This window comes from Mercenaria mercenaria, chromosome 4 (genome assembly GCF_021730395.1).
Source record: "Mercenaria mercenaria strain notata chromosome 4, MADL_Memer_1, whole genome shotgun sequence".
NCBI classification, from domain to species: Eukaryota; Metazoa; Mollusca; class Bivalvia; order Venerida; family Veneridae; genus Mercenaria; species Mercenaria mercenaria.
Window position 1 is genome coordinate 4,503,764 of NC_069364.1, and position 21,738 is coordinate 4,525,501.

The 21,738-nt window shown below is 34.3% G+C and overlaps 1 protein-coding gene across 1 annotated transcript; it reads left to right on the forward strand.

The window, feature by feature from the left end:
• Positions 1–478: 478 nt before the first annotated feature.
• LOC123552622 (flavin-containing monooxygenase 3-like) lies at positions 479–21,605 on the forward strand. Its single transcript, XM_053540020.1, has 4 exons — positions 479–612; positions 20,094–20,276; positions 21,099–21,263; positions 21,553–21,605. Exons 2-4 carry the CDS (start codon positions 20,129–20,131, stop codon positions 21,603–21,605), a joined length of 366 nt encoding a protein of 121 aa, XP_053395995.1. The 5' UTR covers positions 479–612; positions 20,094–20,128.
• The last annotated feature ends 133 nt before the right edge of the window (positions 21,606–21,738 follow it).

The window sequence follows — 21,738 nt, forward strand, 5'->3', positions numbered from 1 at the left end:
TCTTTTGAATTTTCTTACATTTATAGTATTAAGGTTTCTGTCTGTTTATCTCATTCGAAGTAACCAAAAGCTTCTTTTTCTCATTTTGTTTTACAAATGCAACTTATGTCTTACCATGTAATGAGATCCAAGCAACTAAAATGGCAAAAACACTAACTTTGCGGCATTCATTTCGCTATTTACATTTAAAAGCAGTTTCATCGGACCATTTTATCTTTTATATAGTATTGTAGATACTTTTTGCAAGTGTTTAGATTATGATGCAAATGTATCTGATAACGCATACTGTCATTTTCATACAGTAAAAACAATTTGACTTGATTCAGTATTGTATCTGATAAATCTTTTAGATATTACTAAAATTTCTTTACTTACGTGTCTAAATCATGAATGAATCATGAAAGGATATCAAATTATGTTAACCTGGCATCCACTTTTTGTAAAAGTGGTAAAACTTTTGTTGATACAGACCAGTATGATATCACCTACATTTAAGCACGGTGAACATTTACAGTGAAATAAAAGTGCGCGTCTTCAGTAAAAATATTATATGAATGACAATTGTGAAATATTTACTAAGCTGTAGGACTAGGAGTACCAAAATCTGCAAAGGTAAATTTAAAATATATACTCAAGTACATTTTTTACCGTATCCCAGAGTTTGAGATATGCATATGCAACAGAAATGTTTTGTCAGTTAATGAACTAGCTAAAAATTACATTAAAGAGCGGAACATCTTTATAGAACGGCTAAAACGTCGAGATGTGATATTTCTTCAAGCATATCCTCGTAAATAGGAGTTCGAAATTGGTGCAATCTGTAAACATTGCGCAATTATTTGTAACAGTTTTTATTTAGGGGAGGAGGCGGGGGTATGTCGTGATTAAGATCAAACAAATTATCCAAGCTACGGTCTTGTATTTTCTTCTGAAGTTTACAAGTCTACAAAAATATAGTTTACTAATATATGCGCAAACATTGGCACACTAGCCTCATACCCTCGCCTGACCTGTTTCATTGCTTTTTTCGATCTTTAATCCTTTTTATTTTAATGCTTTGATTGCAAATGTTACTCAGCAATCAGCAGAGAAACTAAGTGTGCAACGCTACGCGTCTGGGAGTGACCTCTACATTACTGACTGGTATTTTCGGATGCTGCTGGAGAATATTGAAAACACTAATCGGAAATGCGCGCACCAACCTAAGTCTGATACTGACATTTTCAAATGTTCTAAACAATATTACAGCAATATACTGTATCCAGTGAGAGACATATATGCAACATTTAAACAACTTTTACCGTGTCGTTTTTTTTATAAATTTTGTATAATTCATGATATTTCTTCAAACACAAGTAAAGACACATTTCAAAGTGATGGCCACTGCCCAAAACGTTTGCAGAGAAATCACTTTGCCATTAGTTTTTTCTCTCCAACATTGAAAAAGTAAGGTCGATGACTGTGGGACTGTTTCAAATTTTGCTTACTTCATTCAAAACTTAGCATGGACAGGAGTAAAACCTACCTACATTTCTTCCACAATATGTAATCTAAAGAGTAAAGGCAAAATATAGAACTTTTACCGCATGAAACACAATATCTTTAAAGATGTCTAACACTAAACCTTCTGTTTCAGACGTAAATTTACTTTAAACAGCAAGAGATCACTTATCAAAAGAAAAAAAAGGTTTATTGTAGGAACTGAATACTCTTCAAAAGGAGGTATTCTATTACATGGATCATACCTAAATAGAGAATGACAGGCTACAGTCTTTTCATATCAAAGTTATCAAGTCGAGGTTGATATGGGAACCTCACCTTTCCGCCCATATCTGCTGAGCCTGATAACATTGATATCGAATGGCAGTAGTTTGTTCTTCTATTTATCATGAAACTCTTATAACCTGCCCAGAACAACATAATTATGTCCCCACCCCTTATTTTGTAAAAATTGTACATGTCCCGAGCACTGAAAATTTCACTTCCAGTTCCAGACTCAGCATGGCCGTAGCGAGCGACTAAATTTTACCGAGACATTTGTTTGAGGTTTTTAGGGAAATCTGAATGATATAGGCATAGTGCCGGCAGGGATAAGTGTGTATGTGAGGTGGGGGGGGGGGGCGGGGGGGACGGGGGGTTCTCATATAGGAGTAAGGTTGCCGTATTGAAATGCTCAAACAATTTCTCCCCACAATCAATGTTCCGTCTTATGTTGCACACATGAAGTCTTTAAGACAAGCTCTTCTATCATCCAGTGACAAGTATGTTACTAAAAAAGACTGGACATGCGATTAAATGAAATAGTAAAACACACTACAGAAATTAGAGCCGAACACGTTGAAATGAAATTGTTTGCTATAACAAAAATACAATAAAACTTCATTAGTTTGAATAAAACATTCAAAGAGATATTGAGTAAAATGATTAAATCATAAATTAAATTTCATCTATTGATTACGATACTACATGTTCAATATTCACGTCTGCATATGATGCTAACACAACTACTCCATGCTGAAGTTTATTATTCTTCAAAGTATGAAAAAAATAAACTATAATGGGTATCTATCAATTGTTTTCATAAAAATGAAAAAGGTGTCATATTTTGAATATAATACCTCGTGTCCACCCGGCACTATTAACTGTCTGTATGTGGCGTCACAACAACTTCGCACCACTGAAGCTCGCCATCCTTTCCAGTAAGTGAAAATAAACTTCAGCTGGGTTAATCAAAATCTCTTTTTTTTTAAAAAATGAAATATGCATCTTTCAAAAGATATATATAATGCCTGCATGTTAAAAGTTTTCACTTAAAGTTTTATATTAATGATTTTTTATAACAGTTGCATGTAAGACATTTCTGTAAAGACCGAAGGAAAATCAAAGCCCTGAAAGGACTGATAGCCAGTGCTTTTTGAGTGATATTTCAGGGTTAGGTTATAGGTTAGGTTAACTTTGACATTCCTAGAATATGTCGCCAGTTTATGCTGTTAACCAATCAAAACACCGTCTCTCTATGCTGTTAACCAATCAAAGCACGCGGAATTTGTTTATGAGTGTTACATTACGAGTAGAATTTTTGTTATGCGCGAGAGTGGGTTCATGTAGAAAAAGTGATTACGAATATTTCGAATGTGAATTTAAAGTTCATGATTATTCTAGATTCCGTTGTTGTTTATTTTTGTTGTAAAAACAGAGGTCCTCAGTTGCACACACACACTCAAACAATTACAAGATTATAAAAAATAAATGCGGAACTATTTTTTACGCGATCAGAATATTTGTGTGATGCGGTCACAAAGAAATAGAAGGAAAACTCAAACGACTTGAGATTGAAACTTGGTAGTTGATTAAGAGCTATAGCCGGTTGCTAAAGCACTGGCTTAAAACGGATTTATGACATTAAAATTCATGGCCCGTGACATTAATTTATTTCAAAAGAAAACGTGACTATTGTAATGAATGCTGATAAACCTTTTGTACCTGAGGATTCTGATTTTTAGTATTTTCTTTATTAATTTTAACGTGTAAATGTTCTGTTTATATTTATACATATAAAGCAGAAACAGCATACGTCTTATTGGATGTTCCATGTACTATAACAATACACTTATTATTGAAATGAATAATAAATAATGGACGATTTCTGAGTTTTAGAAGTAACTGCCAAATTTAGACGAACACATATATCTAACAACATTTTTAAGATACTAATTTCTTTATCGTCTCGTTCAAGTTTCACTTTAAATCACCTGAAATAACTGGGGAAAAAATCAACTAAAAGCAAAATATTTTGTACGATGATAAGGTATGAAAACTTTTCTGGGAGAGTATACAAACAACCCCATCACTACAATGCTCATGATAGGCACGTAGTTTCGCATGATGTAAGTATGGATTCCTAGTTATTTTTCGAATGGTTTAGCTAAAAGGTTGTGTGTACTCTTGTCTACACATAGAGACTATGATGGAAAGCAAGTGTTTAAAGTTTCAAAGCCATATATCAAACAGTCTAGACAAAATATGGAATGATACGCGAAATGCTACTAATTTCTATGTCAAAATGGGCCATAACTACGCCATTATCATTGTCCTTGTTATGTAGTCTTGGAATCTACATGGTGGTAAACAAGTGGTTAAAGTTTTAAAAGTTTAGACACAATATTGACTGGTTCGAAAGAAAATTAACTGCTTTCCAAGTCAAAAAGGGCCAAAATTCAGCCAGATATCTTTGCTATGATTACATACCCTTGACTACAGATAGAAATCATGACAATGAACAAATGTTCAATGTTTCAAAGACATACTTGTATTTCAGATAATTTTGAGAAAACATAGACTTGTACAAATTTTGAACCAAGCTTCAAGTCCAAAAGGGCCATTATTTAGCCAAAAAACTTGACAGAGTTATGTACTCTTACCTACAGATAGAAACTGTTATAACAAACAAGTGTTCAAAATTTCAAAGCCACATGTCATAAAGTTTTGACAAAACATGGACTTGTACGAAAATTGAATCAATTTAAGTCCAAAGAGGACCATAATTCAGTCAAAATCCTTGACAGAGTTATGTACTCTTGCTTACAGATAAAGACTATTACAGTAAACACGTGATAAAAGTTTCAAAGTCATATGCCATACACTTTGCACAAAATATGACGTGATACGAAAAATTTAACCAAGATTTGTAGGTTAAAAGGGGCCATTATTCAGTCAAATTCCTTGAGAAAGTTCTGTATTGTTGCCTTAAACTGGACACGATGATTGTACACAAGTGTTGAAAGTTTCAAAGCTAAATGACAAAAGGCTTTGTCAAAATGTGGACTGGTACGAAAAATTTAACAAAGGTATGACGCTGACGCTGACGGCGACGCGGTTGTGTGGCAAAACATTACGGATTAAATAAAGCTACGAAAAGTGCAATACACGTATATACTTTTCTAGAATGATAAATTTTACAAATTAGTATTCGTATAATATAATCGTACAATCTTGAACAATACATTTTATGTAATGTAGCAATGGTATGTGTAAGCGTGTAAAAAAAGCCATAATTGACCGGAAGATCTTCTTCATTTTACATCTGAAAAGTTAAACTTCCAATAATTCATTACATTTACAGTATTAGGCTACTGTCTTTTTCTTTCGAACGGAGTTATCCAGTGCTTATTTATTCCCATTTTATTTTACAAATTTAATGACACTGCAACTTATGCAAATATTACCAAGTAATGTGATCCCAGGTACTAAAAAGGCATAAAGAGTTTCTTTGCGGCGTTCATTACGCTTCATACATTTTAAGATAAAAAATTTTCTACAGTATTGTAGATATTGTTTCATTAAGCGTGTTTAGATTAACATTTTTTGACTGCAAAACTTTATTTACTATTATATTTGGTAAACCTTTTGAAGATCACTAAAATTTCTTTAACTGCATGTCTTATTCATGAAACAATATCAAAATACGTCACCCTGACATCCATTTATTGTTATAGCGGTAAAACATTTGTTTAAAATCACTCACTGTACTAATAAACTCCCTTAAATAATGGGGTGGGGATAGGGAGTAGGGTGGTAGGTAGCCTTCAGTGCTATAAACAGATTATTTCCAATTTTAACTCCATCAAACTTACTTGAGCGATTACTTGCATTAAGAGATATGAAATGCGCGCATATTCTGAAATATCTCACATATATCACACAATTGTAACGTCGTATCGAGTATTTACGCTTTTGTAAATTTGTCTGTTCCATATTTTGCATAACATACCTATTCGAAAATGAAAAATTGAAAACAGAATTACTAAACCGAGATTAAATACTACCGGAAAGCCTGTTAATTCATACAGCTAGGGCAAAGTAAAAGACAAAGACTAAAAATAATGGCTGCGGTAAAAAGATATCGGGGCAGTTGAGGCAGAAATCTCGACCGAAGCAAGTGAGGCAGAAAACATGACCGGGGCAAGTTCAGAATTTGTACAAGTCTATGTTTTGTCAAAACTATATGAAATACATGTATGTCTTTGAAACTTTGAACATTTATTCATTGTCTTGATCTCTATCTGTAGTCAAGGGTATGTAATCATAGTACAAAATATTTTAAGGTTAAAATTTTCCTGTTATTTCAGGTGACTACAGAAATTTGAACGAGACGATAAAGAAATTTATATCTTAAAATGTTGGCAGATACTTCTAAAATTGGTAGTTACTTCTAAAAATCAGAAATTGTCCATTATTTATTATTCATTTCATTAATAATAGGTTTATAATTGTATTACATTGAACTTCCAATAAAACGTACGTTGTGTCTGCTAAGGTTTAAGAAGAATATTCCCCAAGCCGATAATTGATATCGGTCAGAGTTTATGTATATATATACTAAAACTCAGAATCCTTAGGTACAAAAGGTTTATCAATGTTCAAAATTCATTCGCATTATTCTAGGAAAGTCGAAGTTAACCTTAACCCTTACCTTGAAATATAACTCAATAAGCACTGACAATCAGTCATTTCAGGGCTTTGATTTTCCTTTGGTCTTAACAAAAATGTCTTATATGCAATTGTTATAAAATCCTTATTATAAAACTTTAGGTGCAAACTTTAAAAATACAGGCAATAGATATATTTTCTGAATGTTGCATATTTCATTTTTTTGTAAAAAAGAGCATTTGATTAACCCAGTTGCAGTTTATTTAAGAAATAATTTATAGCAAAAGAGTGTATTAACACTATTTATGCACGATGTGTGATTATACGTCGGACGTAATAATTTCACCAGGGCGCAGTCCTCGTGAAATTATTTGTACGACGTATCACCGCCCGAGTGTATAAATAGTGTTAAAACACGGTTTTGGTATACATTATTTCGATGCTATATGCCCTTAATCCAAAACAGTAGATTAAATATAGTAGCGTTGTTTCTTGGTCGCAACAAAAACATTGACGTCGCCGCACGTTAACGTGACGTCATATTAGCGTAAGATCGTGTTAACAGAAAAAAGCATATTAGAATTTCACTTACTGCAAAGGATGGCGAGCTTCTGCGCGAAGTTGTTGTGTCGCCGCATGCAAGCAATTGATAGTGCCGGGTGGACACGAGGTATTATATTATGATCAACATATGACACATTTTGGATATTTCAAAAGCCAAATGCTGAATCCTAGGATAGTTTTAGGATAACATTATCAGTATGGTCTGTATAAGAAGGAATTATATATATTTATTCAAAAAATGGTGCTCCCCTCCCCACCTCCATGCACTTATGTCTATGTATACAGTATAGTTAGTGTGGTATTACAAAAAATCGTTCAGATAATTCTACAAGCAAATCACTTTGTATGTTTATTATTTGACACCATAAGCTAAATTTTTGGTCGAGACCAAAGCGACAAAATCAACATGGCGTCTGAAATTCAAAATGGCCACCAAGATGGCCGCCGATTTTCTAAGACTATAAAAATGATTATCTAAGTAAAATTTATGTTGGAAGTAGGCAAAACGGGTTTTGATAATGAAATCTTTATTTATATTTTTTGAAATAAAAAAGATTTTGAAAGTCTATATTCAAAATGGCCGAAACAATTCAAGATGGCCAACATAATTTGGCCAAAATTTTAGATTTTTAAAATATGTGAAACATTTTGCCCATATTTCTCCTTATGTTGAAAATCTTATTGAATAAATTTTATAAATATGAAATGTAATGCCCTTATACCACCTTAAAAACTAAATGTAGCTCAACTGACAGTTTTCCAAATTCAAAATGGCTGTCATGATTCCCCCTCAGATTTTATACTGATTAAATTTCCATTGGTTTCGTTGATAGTTTATGCCCGCTTGCATTGGCGAGACGGAATAATGATTAAATTTTACTGTGAAAACTAGCTTAAACATTGAACAGTTCCAAATCAGGTAGTGCATGACTTCCAGCTTCTCCATTCACTACAAATTTGAAGCCGGCGACGACATAATAGGCAATTAGCTGATTGAAAAGTGACCAATACCTTTTTAGTAAATATGATGTGATGTAAATTTCTACATTACGAAATGTGTATCATAGTGTCAGTTTACACTTTTTAACAACAAGATATTTGCGGTAACCCTTTAAAATCAAAATGGCAATCAATATATTCTCCAATTTTAAATACAAAAATACAATTGTTCTTCTGTTATTCATTTCTTTATATAATGACGATATTTAACAGAATGTAAACATATAATTCACATAGACTGAATATCAAGGCTGATTTACGAAATAAAAGTATGTTGATATAAGTACATTTACAGATATGTAATAATGTGATAGCAGTTGTTAGTATATCCAAATGTGCATACTAAACATTTTATTTTGCTACATAATTATATGACATAGAAGAAATACAGATATCTAATACAGATATATATATATATCTAACAACGAATTTCTTAAACCAATATCATATTATGTCACTCATATCAGTATTGAATCCATGCATATCACAAAGACCAATACATCTACATATGGTAGTGATCGTAGTTAATAATGAAATAGCTTTAAATTTACAAGTTTACATCTCTCTCCCCTTTTTATTATCACATCCACTTTTCAACAATCCTAAGTAGGTGTTAGGTTGACCAATAAAGATTGTCATTGTAAATGCATTACTACTCCTTTTGCAGATACAGAGCAAGATCATGTAAATTTGCAAAGGCATGTTGCTGAACATTATTGTTATTGTTAAGTAGACATGCGGTTATAGTGTTATTTATTCAGATTTATCTACCAGTGTGAATGCATCATGTACTGAAGTATTTTCATTTTCTTAGTAGATTTCAAACAAACTTAGGCTACATACATCTGCACGACAATCATACTGTTTCAGAAATGAAATGCACATGAACAATTCTCAATATCTTTGTATATTTGACAGTTGTTTTCTTGAATTTCTTTGGGCAAAAATTCTACAATTCAATCACAAGAAAGTTGTACTGATGCATTATATGCTTCTAAAGGATATTCTTATAGATTTTAATCAACTATAATAACATCAGTCTTTAAGTGTTGCTTGGCGGTCTTAAAACAACTCCCCGTGTCTGTACACAGTGTTAGTTTATATAAAAAGCAATTCTTACAAGCGAATCAGTTTAACAACAGATACGTCAAAAACAAAAACTGTTTAACTAAAGTGTGTCTGTTAGTCATAATTTGGTAACATCTTCAGTTGGTTGCAGCACATGGTTCCCTTAACGTGCCTCCAAATATACATATACAATGTACTTTTAATTATTTATATTTCATATTTTTTTCTAATAAGTTTCAATATTTTCGGAAACGAGTAAGTGTCTATCTGAATTTCCTGAAAAGTATTACTTAGTATAAAGTAGTGTTTACAGTCATATTTTATGATCCTTTAAGATCATGGAATCTGTTCAATATGAATGCATACTATTATTCCGTTTAAACCGGGTCGGGTGTTGCACATTTCATTACCAACCATAAACAGACTCTGTCAAACCAAATACTTTTGCTTGATTGCATTCTTACGCTTCACCTCTTAGGTTATATTGACTATCTGACCAGGAGACTTTTTTGCAGTGATTGGGTAGTCAGAATTGTTTCCAAGACAAACCAAAGTCTTTTTTTTTCATAAAATTCCCTTCTCCCCTAAACCTAGCGGGCTGAGAAGTGACCTATACTCCAGCAATGCACCAGAGTTTACCATTTCACCAACCATATTTTTCATAACTTTCCAGGGGTGACACCCTGGCCCTCACAGCTGGGGTACCTATTCAAAACCTTTCACATACTTCTCCCATGTATACCCATAGAGTTTTATATTTGAACATGATGGGAGGTCCTAACAAAATGATGTTTAGAAGTGAGGTCATTATATGCCTATGTCTTTTCCTATACTTAGACTAATCACATGTTGAAATTCAGAATTTAGACCGAAATACACCAGAGGTCACCATTTCATAACTCCGTTTTTAAAACATTCAGTGGTGGGGGTGGGGGTAGTTCCCTCACAACTACCGTATCTGTCCCAACTTGACGCTACACGCCTATGCAGTGAGGACTGCACATTCAACTTGTGCGCCCATCCTCCCCCACCTCCTAGTAAAAACAAATTGGATTCAGGTCTGTGTACTTGGAAACAAACATTTTAAGGTCTTAAGTAGTGGAAAACCACAGGTCGCCCAGCACGACATAAACGAAAATGTTGCAGGCTCGGTTTGATTGAGCCTGTTTATGGACGGTAGTGGAAATGCAAGCTACAGTCCACGCCCTCTAGCCCCGGGTTGAGTAGAACTCAACATTTACATATGTTATATGTACTAGAATATAATTTAGAGACATCCGCAGATGTATTCATACTGCGGTGCACATGGAACCTTCGAACTCCCTAACGTATGACCCATTTCTACATATATTATGCAAGATATAACACCTAGGTGTTGTACACATATTCGGTATCTATACTTTAGGTTAAGGTGGTATCACGTTTTGAATTTCCGATGAATGACAAAAACAACAAAGAATATTAAGTTCTTTCCAAAAATAGTTTCCTTTTCCCACCAGAAAGTAACAATACTTGTATCTTAATATCGGGGTTTGCTACCTTTATAACAGACAATAAACTAAAACAATAGAAATTCTTACGTGTCTTCAGTGAGCTCAACAAAGTAACTTCAAGCACAAATATTGATGTGGAATGTAAAGTAAGTTACACACTAAAATGTCCTACCAAGATACTTAAAAAACAATGCATTAGTCCTGATGAGACCAAGTAGGACCATGTTTGGGGGTAGATAGAAATTTTTTTACTATTTTCAGTTGCCCTGATGGTGAAAAAGTTGAATCCGTTTGATGACACCCTGTCATCATTAGGCAAACCTTTTAATGAAGGATTAAAGATGGCGACCAAAATGGCGTCTTAAGCAAATGATAAGTTTATGTCACATTCAGATAACATATATTTAATCAAACAATATTGCCATCAGATAGTTCCATTTATAAGTAGATATCTCCAGAATGATGTGCTAAACAAATGCAACAAATGTTTTCATAAAAATGAAGTCTACGTTAAAATACTTTACCAATATGTTACCAATAAATTTAATAAAGTCTTACAGTAAGTCTTCAGTCAGATATTCTGTGCATTTTCAATGTTTGCGACAATTATATTATACAGAACAACAACTTTGAAAGAAAATATATATCATAAGATTTCGCCATTTATAACAGAAAGTTACGTTACCATTATGTATTTTTAGATACAAAAGCAAAGACTTAGTATTCATAGAATTATTTGCCAGAGTTCTTTATTTGAATATACCATTTACAAGTTAACAAATACAGCGTTTTCATAGTTTCAGACATTTACCACCTTTTTAGAATAACTCAATCATAATTTACATTACACTACGTTACCATTAAAAACGTGAATAGCATTTGCATTAAAACATATACAGCAAAACAGATTGACTAGTGGGTAGTCTAAGGCATGTATTTGAACTAGAATTTGTGAATTGTAATCAGCATAGTTTCAATTGCACATATATATAATTAACATAAATTCAGTTAAACAGTAAAATTTATAAGGTTTTAAGTACATATGATTATTACATATTATACGAAAAATGTATAACAAAATATACAAAATGTTTGTCCTGCCTATGTTAATGACTGCAATGGTGTGCCCAAATGTTCTTTGCCATAAACATGGGTCACATTATCAATAACATGAAATTCCATTATAGCAAACTGCTATCATTCAGAATATCAACAAAGTACTGACTAGGTAGTGATCACAAAAACTGTACTGAGACTAGATTGGGAATGCTGAAAGCTTTGCTTTGCTATACTAAAACAACCTACATTTTTTTGAGAGTGGTTACAAACTACACTTCCCATGCATGCACAAAATATCGCACATGAAAGGCGCGCCGCACTGTTACATCTACATCTTGCAGATGAGCAAGTCTGCTGACTTTCGCAATCATATGTGATCATTTGAAATATTTCGGGTGGCATGAGCGCTATGCTGTCTTCTATCATAACGGGACAAAGCGATTTTGTCGCTTTAACTTTTTCCGATCCAAATAATGTTGGGTCGAGATTAGAGGCTTTTTTTTCCAGAGCGCTTTTCCATATGCGTGTTTGCAGATAAGCACGTTTTACATTCTATTAAAAACGACTCGGTTGTGAGGGGCAATGAAGAGATTTTCGGTGCCGAAAAAGGGTGTTTTTCCTATTTCCCTGAACCCACACATTTTGACGTACAGCTGACATACTTTCAGGGTCCGTATAATAACCATAGCACTTTGCAATATCTTCACAGCAGTTCCTTTTCCAACTCTGAAATGACTTGCAGTGCTATCACAACCGGACAAAGCATGTGCTGCCAGAATGTCATGTATTATAGCTATATTCTCGGACGCTGTTGCCTTAATGTGCAGAACCTGACGCAGTATATCTTCACAACAGTTCCTTTCCAATTCTGAAATGACTTGCAATTGCTATCAAAAACTGGACAGACCCATTTGTTGTCAAAAGGGTCAGGTATTATAGCTGAATGCTCAGACAGGTTGCCTTAAGGGTCTACTGACACACGATCTCCTACAGGTGACTCCATTATGACGTTCTGTGTGAGCCCTTGTTGTAAATAGTGGTCCAGGAGTAGTACAAATACATCTGTATTATCGGATATTACAGACGCACCTTGCATGCTCTCTTTGAATACAAAAACCACTTGTTGTACCAAAATATTATTAGCCTCTTTGTGTGTTGTATTTAAATCTTCACGTCGGATTTTAACGTTCAAATTAATTTCTGTTGATATTTTATCTTGTCCAATGATAACAAACTTTCGCCTAATTTTTGTGCGAGCAAGTGTGTAAGATTCCAAGTCATCTACTTTCAGCTGTATTATTTGCCTCTTTTTGCTATCAACTGATGTTCGTCGGCGATGGGAACTGCATTGTAAGCGGTCAAAAAGTAGATAAACGTCTTGTGTTTCTAATTTTTGTTCAGTGTACTTTTCACATAAACACCTATTGTCCCAATAGCAGGCCAACGTATTATATACAATATGGCAGAACCATCAATGATGACTGTTGAAGCCTGTTTGGCAATGTGTGTTCATAAAATGAATGAATGAGTCGGGTTTTACGGCGAACCGACACAAAAAGGTCATATATCGCCGAGCAAAAGTTAAATGGATTACGTAAATTGTAAAGCATATATAAAACTATTAAAGTAAAAATGTATATACATATATAAAGTAAAAATCATTTGCAAGCATATAAAGTGTAAAGTTGTGAATAAAAATCAAATAAGGTTCAGATTTTTGATATAAGCCTATTTGTTTCAAAAATTGAAAAATTTTTGTCGGCAGAAATTTGCTCAAACTTTCCTTTTAAACGATTCAACATTATAGTATGAATTGCGCTGTGGATCGAAGTCTACACAGTCAAATTTAAACATGTTTAACAGTAAGCGTTGTTTGCCCATGGAAACACATTCAGGTTTTTTTTTCATTGTTCAAAAGATACGAAGAGTCAACCGAGAAATACCTATTCGACAACGAGAAAGAACAACTTCCTCCCTGCGAAAAGATCGTTTCCTTGGTGCCATTCACCAAAAGTAGGTTTAATTTCACGAGTTTTTGAACGAAGCATTTGTTCCAGAAGACTGCCATTTAGTTAAAATGTATTTGTTGGTATTTGGCCTAAAATCAGTATATGGTAATTTCAATTTAGATTGCTGTAATGAAAGTGATTTCTTTGCTGCAGTATCAGCATTCTCATTTCCATGAATACAAACATGGCTAGGAGTCCAACAGAATATGATGGACTTCTTAAAAGATAGTTCATGAACCTTGAGAAGAATATTTGAATGAAAGGATTTTCCGTATTTCGGTTGTGAATTGATTGTAATATGAAAGTGAATGGGAAAAGATAAAAACTTTTCTTCATTATATTCTGAAATAAAATTAAGGGCCAAATCAATACTTTTGCCTCAGCTGAAAATATTGAAGCGTTATTTGGCAAACGTAATTTTGGTGATGTAGGTGGCTAACGGCGGCACATCCAACCTTTGAATCATTTTTTGAACCATCTGTATAAATTGGAAAATGATCTTTGAAAGTCGATTTGATTTCGTTATATTTGGACTTGAATATTTCAGGGTTTGTTTCAGACTTTTTCAAGGGGGTTTTTCATATCAAAAAGAATGTTTGGAGAATTAAGAGTCCATGGTGGTGTATTCATAACTAAAATTTTCTTTTAAAACCATCGAAGTCAAAATCATTTCCTTCATAGAATTGTTGATGCGAATCCAAAATGTTTAATTTGTTTTGGTTTTCTGTCATACGAATCTTGGTACTTGGTTAAATATGATATATGAGCGGATTTGATTTGTTGGCAGCTACCCTCAGAGCATATTGCAATGACAGTTTTTCACGTCTCGTGTAAAGGGAGGGTTCGTTTGCTTCAACATACAAACTTTCAACGACGATGTTCTAAAATGCGCCAAGACAATACGAAGACCTTGATTATGAATATATCCAACATTTTGTAAATACGTTTTCCCTGACTGAACCATAAACAACACAACCGTAATCAGCTTGGAAACTAATCAAAGCTCTATAAAGTCTTAACAAAACCTTGCGATCTGCTCCCCAATCATTTGAAATTACCTTTAAAAATTCAATGATTTCAAACATTTGGGTTTTCGTATTTTATATGTGGTATTTAAAAAGAAATCTTTTTATCAAAAATAACATCAAGAAATTTTGCTTCGTCAACAACGGGGATTTTTGTACCATTTTGAAAAAGCTCAGGGTCACAATGATGTTTCCGTAATTGACAAGGTGGGCCACTGAGTTTTTCGATTGGGAAAAATTTAAAAAACCCTTTTCCATGGCCCAGGTTTGAACTTTATTCAAACACTATTTTAGTTTTGGCGTTCTTGTACCATATTTTTTTGAACGATAACATATCAGAAAATCATCAACATATAATGAACAATCTGTCCCTGGTAACAAACATTTCTCAATATTATTAATTTTGATGCTAAAAAGTGTAACAGATAAAATTGAACCTTGTGGAACTCCCTGTTATTGCTCAAAAGAGTCAGAAAGGGTATCTCGAACACGTACTTTAAAATTGCGATCAGATAAAAATTGTGATATAAATGTTGGAAGACGACCTTTAAAACCTAAGTCGTTAAGATCATTCATAATACCATATTTCCATGTAGTGTCATAAGCCTTTTCTAGATCGAAAAAGACAGACACAAGATGCTCCTTTTCAACAAATGCATCACGAAAAAAATTTTCCAGTCGAACAAGATGATCAGTTGTGCTGCGCTGCTTGCGAAAACCGCTTTGAAAGTTAGTAACTAGGCCTTGAGATTCAAGATACCAAACTAGCATAGAATTGATCATACGTTCTAGAGTTTTACATAAACAACTAGTAAGGGGCAATCGGTCTTAAAATTTCTGGGTTTGTACTATCTTCCGGTTTTAGTATTGGGATAACTATAGCTTCTCTCTAGGGAAACTGGAAAAAATGCCAGTTTTTCCATGTTTAAATTATAAATTTCAAGGAGGAGGTCTAATGATTCGTGTGGTAAATGTTTTAAAAGTTGATAATGAATTTGGTCTGGACCAGCTGCAGTATCACGACGACATTTTTCTAAAGAGTCAAGCAATTCTGTGAGCGAAAAGGGTTTATTACTTTTATTTACACTGTCCCATGTCTTTGGAACATGGTGGGGTAAGAGTGAGGTTAGTGCACCATAAAACCCGGTTTTAAGCTCCCAGTGGTGTTTTTTTTCCACTGACCGTTCCAAGGGGTGCCCCACTGTGTTCCTTTGTTTGTTCGTTTTGTCCTTATGTGTTGGCTTTGTATGTGTGTGTTGTTCGTTTTGTCCTTATGTGTTGGCTTTTAGTGTGTGTGTGTGTGTGTGTGTGTGAGTGTGCGTGTGTGTGTGTGTGTGGTGCGCGCGTCTGCGTGCTGGGGTTTCGTTTGGGGGGGCTGCGTTTTTGGTGCGTGGCATTCCCTGTTTGATATTTTTTCTTGTTTTTTTTTATAATCTCATCATTATTTTTAATCAAAATTTAAAGGTTACTTTCTTTATCGATTTAATGTTTTGAAACCTTTGATCATAATTGTTTGATGAAGAGTTGTTCGAAAAGATTCACCAAGTGTATTGGCAATGTCCTCCTTAGTAGATGCAATAGACTGTCTGATTTGTTAGATGGGGAAAAATTCGATGTTTTTTTCCCTTTTTCCCCCCTTATTTTACCAAATCATTTCCCAACCTTTTTAAACCGATGACCTAGAATTAATTTTGGAAACGATGAACGCCATGATTTTTTCTTTGCTTGTTTTATAGTTATGCGAGCTTTTGCTCTCAGAATCTTAACTGATTATAGATTGTCTATTGTCGGCCGTATATTGAATTTTTTAATGGCCGCTCTACGTTTTCGAACAGTGGTCTTACAATCGTCCTTATACCAAGGCTTATTTGTATGTTTACCATTTCTTGAAGTTTTAGGAATAGACTTGTCAGCAATATCGGACGAAGAACCGAAAACCGATCAATAGGATCATAAAAATTTGTAAAATTCTCCAAGTCAAATCATTTTGCATAACGTTTGAAATTGCTTCCAGTCAGCTTTATTAAATTTTAATTATGAAGGGTGGGCTAAAGGGGAGATTAGAAGTATTTGAAATATAATTGGAAAATGGTCACTGCCCCTGCAAGTCATCCAGTACTTTCCCCTTCAAAATCAAGAAAGGTGTCGGTTGACAAATTGTCAAATCAAGCGAAGAAGTTACCTGTTGCAGGATAGAGATACGTTTTTGATTTATCATTTAATAAACACAGGGCATTTCTTTCAATAAATGTTTCAATTTTTGACCTCTAGTGTTGCTGTCAGAACAGCCCCAAAATTCAGATGACCATTAAAAAACTCCCTAAGCAAAAATGGTTGTGGTAATTGTTTTTTAAAAATCATCAAGATCTTCAGATTAGTTTAACTTGGAGTATATAAATCGAACAGGTAGTAATTGGTCGATGCAATGTAAAAGTTAAATGCAACTGATTTAATACTTGTATTAGAACAATTTTGTCTGTTTCGGACATGCATTATTAATAATAATAGATGTACCACCAGAAGCTCTGTCAGTGTTATTATTAATGAAGTTATACACTGAATAGTTTTTGAAATCTATTTTCTCCGTTTCTTTCAAAAATGTTTCACTAAGGCACATAAGTGTAGGATTATATTTTGATAGAAGAAGGAGAATTTCATTGTAATTTGCTTTAAGTCAACGGCAATTCCACTGGATAATTTTATTTGCCATTAATGTGTGTTCATAATATCTGATGATAGTGATGTATTTGTACTACTTCTGGACCACTATGTACAACAAGGGCTCACACAGAACGTCATAATGGAGTCACCTGTAGGAGATCGTGTGTCAGTGGACATTAAGGCAAGCTCGTCTGAGCATTCAGCTACAATACCTGATCTTCTGACAACAAATGCTTTGTCCAGTTGTGATAGCATTGCAAGTCATTTCGGAATTGGAAAAGGAACTGTTGTGAAGATATACTGCAGTCAGGTTCTGCACCTTTGGTTTGTGTCGGCGGTCCGACGTCGGATTTCGGAACTGTTATGAAAGTCTGTACGAAGTTTGTTGCAATGCTATGGTTATCATACGGACCTTGTAAGTATGTCAGATGTACGTCAACATTTGTGGGCATCAAAAGTAGGAAAATCACCTTTTGCGTCACCGAAAATCTCTTCATTGCCTCCCACAACCGAGTCTTTTGAACAGAATGTAAGACGGGCTTATCTGCAAACATGCATATGTAAGACAATCTCTCTAGAATCAAACCCTCCTAATCCCGACCCTACATTATTTAGATGGGAAAAAGTCAACAGGCTTGCTCATCTGCAAGATGTAGATGTAACAGTGCGCGCCTGTCATCTACGATATTTTGTGCATGCATGGGAAATGTAGTTTGTAACAACCGTCAAACAAAACAGATGTAGGTATTTGAAGTATAGAAAAGGAAAGCTTTCAGCATCCCAATCTAGTCACTGTACAGCTTTGTGATCACTACCTTGTCAGTACTTTCTTGATATTCCGAATGATAGCATTTTGTTACAATGGAATTTTATGTTATTGATGATGTGACCCATGTTTATGGCAAAGAACATTAGGTCACACCATTGCAGTTATTAACCTAGTCAAGACAAACATTTTGTATATTTCATCATACATTTTTCGTAAAAAACGTAATAATCATATGGTACGTAAAACTTTATAAATGTTATTGTTTAACTGAATTTATGTTAATTATATATATGTGAAATTGAAACTATGCTGATTACAATTCACCACTTCTATTTCAGATACATGCCTTACACGTGTATCATTGAAGGTTCCATGTTCACCGTCGTTTGAATACATCTGCGGATGTCTCTAAATTGATTTTTGTACTTTTAGCATGTGTAAATGTTGAGTTCTGCTCAACCCGGGGCTAGAGGGCGTGGACGGTAGCATGCTTTTCCACTACCGTCCATGAACAGGCTCAATCAAACCGGCCTGCAACATTTTCGTTTTTTGTCCCTGTTGGCGACCTGTGAAGCGTCCACCCTTTTCTCTATTTTATTGTCACAGCAGCGTTGTTTGTGCCGTTGTGGCGGCCGAAAAAATCTCCCCGTACATTCAATCAGGGCTTTTTATATTTCGATTTTCGCAGATCGTTCAGCAAAGACTTTTATGTCAATTATTGGGACTGTTTAGTTTCTCAAATGACCATTTCGGCATGGGTGGTTCCAATACTCCCGCTTTTATATCCTTGGGTATTTTTATAATCACTCCTTGGATATGGGCCTGCTTTTTAATTTTGTCTTTTGACAGTTCCTGTGATACGCAGGCTCCATAATTCCCCAGACCCCTTTCTAAATTCTAGTTTGTTTGTTCTGCCCATTGTTTTCTCGTTGGGGCAAACCCCATACTTATCTGGGGACCAAACGCCGCTCTTCATGAATTACACGCCTCAACACGTGTCTCATTGAAGGTTTCCATGTTCACCGCCCCTTGAATACATCTGCGGATGTCTCTTAATTGATTTTTGTACTTTTAGCATGTGTAAATGTTGAGTTCTGCTCAACCTGGGGCTAGAGGGCGTGGACGGTAGCATGCATTTCTATTACCGTCCATGAACAGGCTCAATCAAACCGAGCCTGCAACATTTTCGTTTTTGTCGTGTTGGGCAACCTGTGAAGCTTCCACTTTTCTCTATTTTAGACTACTCACTAGTCAATCTGTTTTGCTGTATATGTTTTAATGCAAATGCTATTCACGTTTTTAATGGTAACGTAGTGTGATGTAAATTATGATTGCGTTATTATAAAACAGAACTAATTAATCTGTAACTTTAAGACCTCTGTATTTGTTAACTTCTTGTAAATAGTATATTCAAATAACCAATTTTGGCAAGTAATTCTAAGAATAATAAGTCTTTGCTTTTGTATCTAACAATACACGATGATAACGTAACTTTCTGTTATAAATGGCAAACTCTCATGATATACATTTTCTTTCAAAGTTGTTGTTCAGTATAATATAATTGTCGCAAGCATTAAAATGCCAGCTTTCCTCATCAGGACTACATATGCAGAATGGAGAGATAAAAATAATTCTGACAGATCGTGAAAACTAAGGGCAATTATGACAGGTGTATGTGATGACTCATGACGTAATTAAAAGTTTGCTTTTATTTCTACCTTCCAGTTTGATTTTCTTAAAATACATCCCTTCTATATTGTAGCTTACAAGTCATAAATTAAAACATTGTTACCTCACTGTCGTTTTGTCTATCTAAATCACGTAAGAATTCCTGTCATTTGTCACTAATTAGAGCAACTCACAGTGTTGTAATCATATAAATCACATCCCATATTTTCACATAGATATTGAGGATTAATCTAATGTGTAAATGTATTAGAAACACCATTTTAATGCCAATTGTGTATTGCAATAATGCTAAAATATCTCAAACGTGACGTGTCTTTAACTCTTGCAGAACACCCTTGCTAAAGTTAACTTTCAAACAACAAGATGGCCAAAAGAATATGTGTCATCGGTGCAGGACCCTCAGGAATGTCAACATTGTTTCACTTCGCAAAACTACAACCAATGCCAGAGGTTGTATGTTACGAGAAACAGGGCACATGGGGAGGACTTTGGAATTTCTCATGGAGAACAGGTAATATACAAAACGGATAATATATTTCTTTTTCGTTATATTTAAAGCACAACTTCTGATTACAAAACTTATAGTGTCATTCACAGTTGACTATTTTTACGTTGTGTTATGCATATAAACTATATGAATTCTATCTTTGAATTAGAATGGTATATTTAAAAAATATACTGTCTTTCAATGGAAGAAGCTAAAAGGAGAGTGTATTTTTTTAATCACATCTTTCGTTCTATTTGCACTCGTCAGGTATTTATGAACACCATTTAGTTACTCATATACGCACGGCTGTGTTTCCAAACAGTGAGAAAATGAGATTCGTGACCATGTCGAATCACCATTTAATTAATCTGGGTTCGAACCTTCGCTTAGGGGGAATTATTCATATGAGGAAGCCATGAATCTAGCTAACGGAAGGTTTGTGGTCCTGTGTGATGATGAACTTTATACCAAAATCTCGAGCTGATTTCATATCAATACTTTTATTGTAATGAATTTCGCGATTAATTGATAACCGTTTAAGAGCAAGTTATTTATCAATGAAAGGTATCATTTAACCAGTATGTCAGAACTCTTTTAAGATACACGTCGACAAAGTTAAATAAAACCGATCAATTAAGGGTTGTTTATCTGAATACTATGGTGATATGTTTACGACAGGTACTTATTTTTTCTTATATAAAATATTTTGAGCGCTCGCGATATCAGTTAAGCGTTCGAGATACGATGACATATTATGTCGGGATTTAAGGTAAAAACGGTGCATGTTCTAAACATATCCCCATCTTCATATTTTCTAATGTATAAAACACTTATGTTATTATACAGGCGTGGATGAACATGGAGAACCATGCCATAACAGCATGTATAGAAATATGTGGAGTAACACTTTTAAAGAGAACATGGAATATCCGGATTACACTTTCGAGGAGCATTTTGGGAAAAACACACCTTCCTTTCCGCCACGCCCCGCTGTAAGAGACTATATGGAAGGTATTAAATTATATATGAACTTGTCTTCTGCACTGAAAATGCGTGTAATATATATTTCAAATTTAATATTTACAGGATAATTGTGAAACCAGTCGGGATGTTTTCTTAAACTGTTTATTATTTAACCATATAGTACCAAAACAGTGGCATTTGCTTCAGTCTATTGCCGTGTTATGTTACAAAATCGAACTTTCATCTCAACCTTTAGTTTAAAGAGCCCTTCGTCATAATAAAATATACTTTATTTTTTAAAAAATCTTGATACTGTCGGTATAATTTTTTGTTACAGATGGCTCCCTCATAACGAAATTTGAAGATGAATGTCAGAATTTCCTTTGGTAATTCGGGAATTATTAATGTAAATACAACTAATATGTTCATGTCTGTCTTCATTTACTTTTTACGAAAATTGGATGCTATTTTCTTACCTTTATTCTATGTACCCCTTCCACAACCATGACAGAATGACTTACTA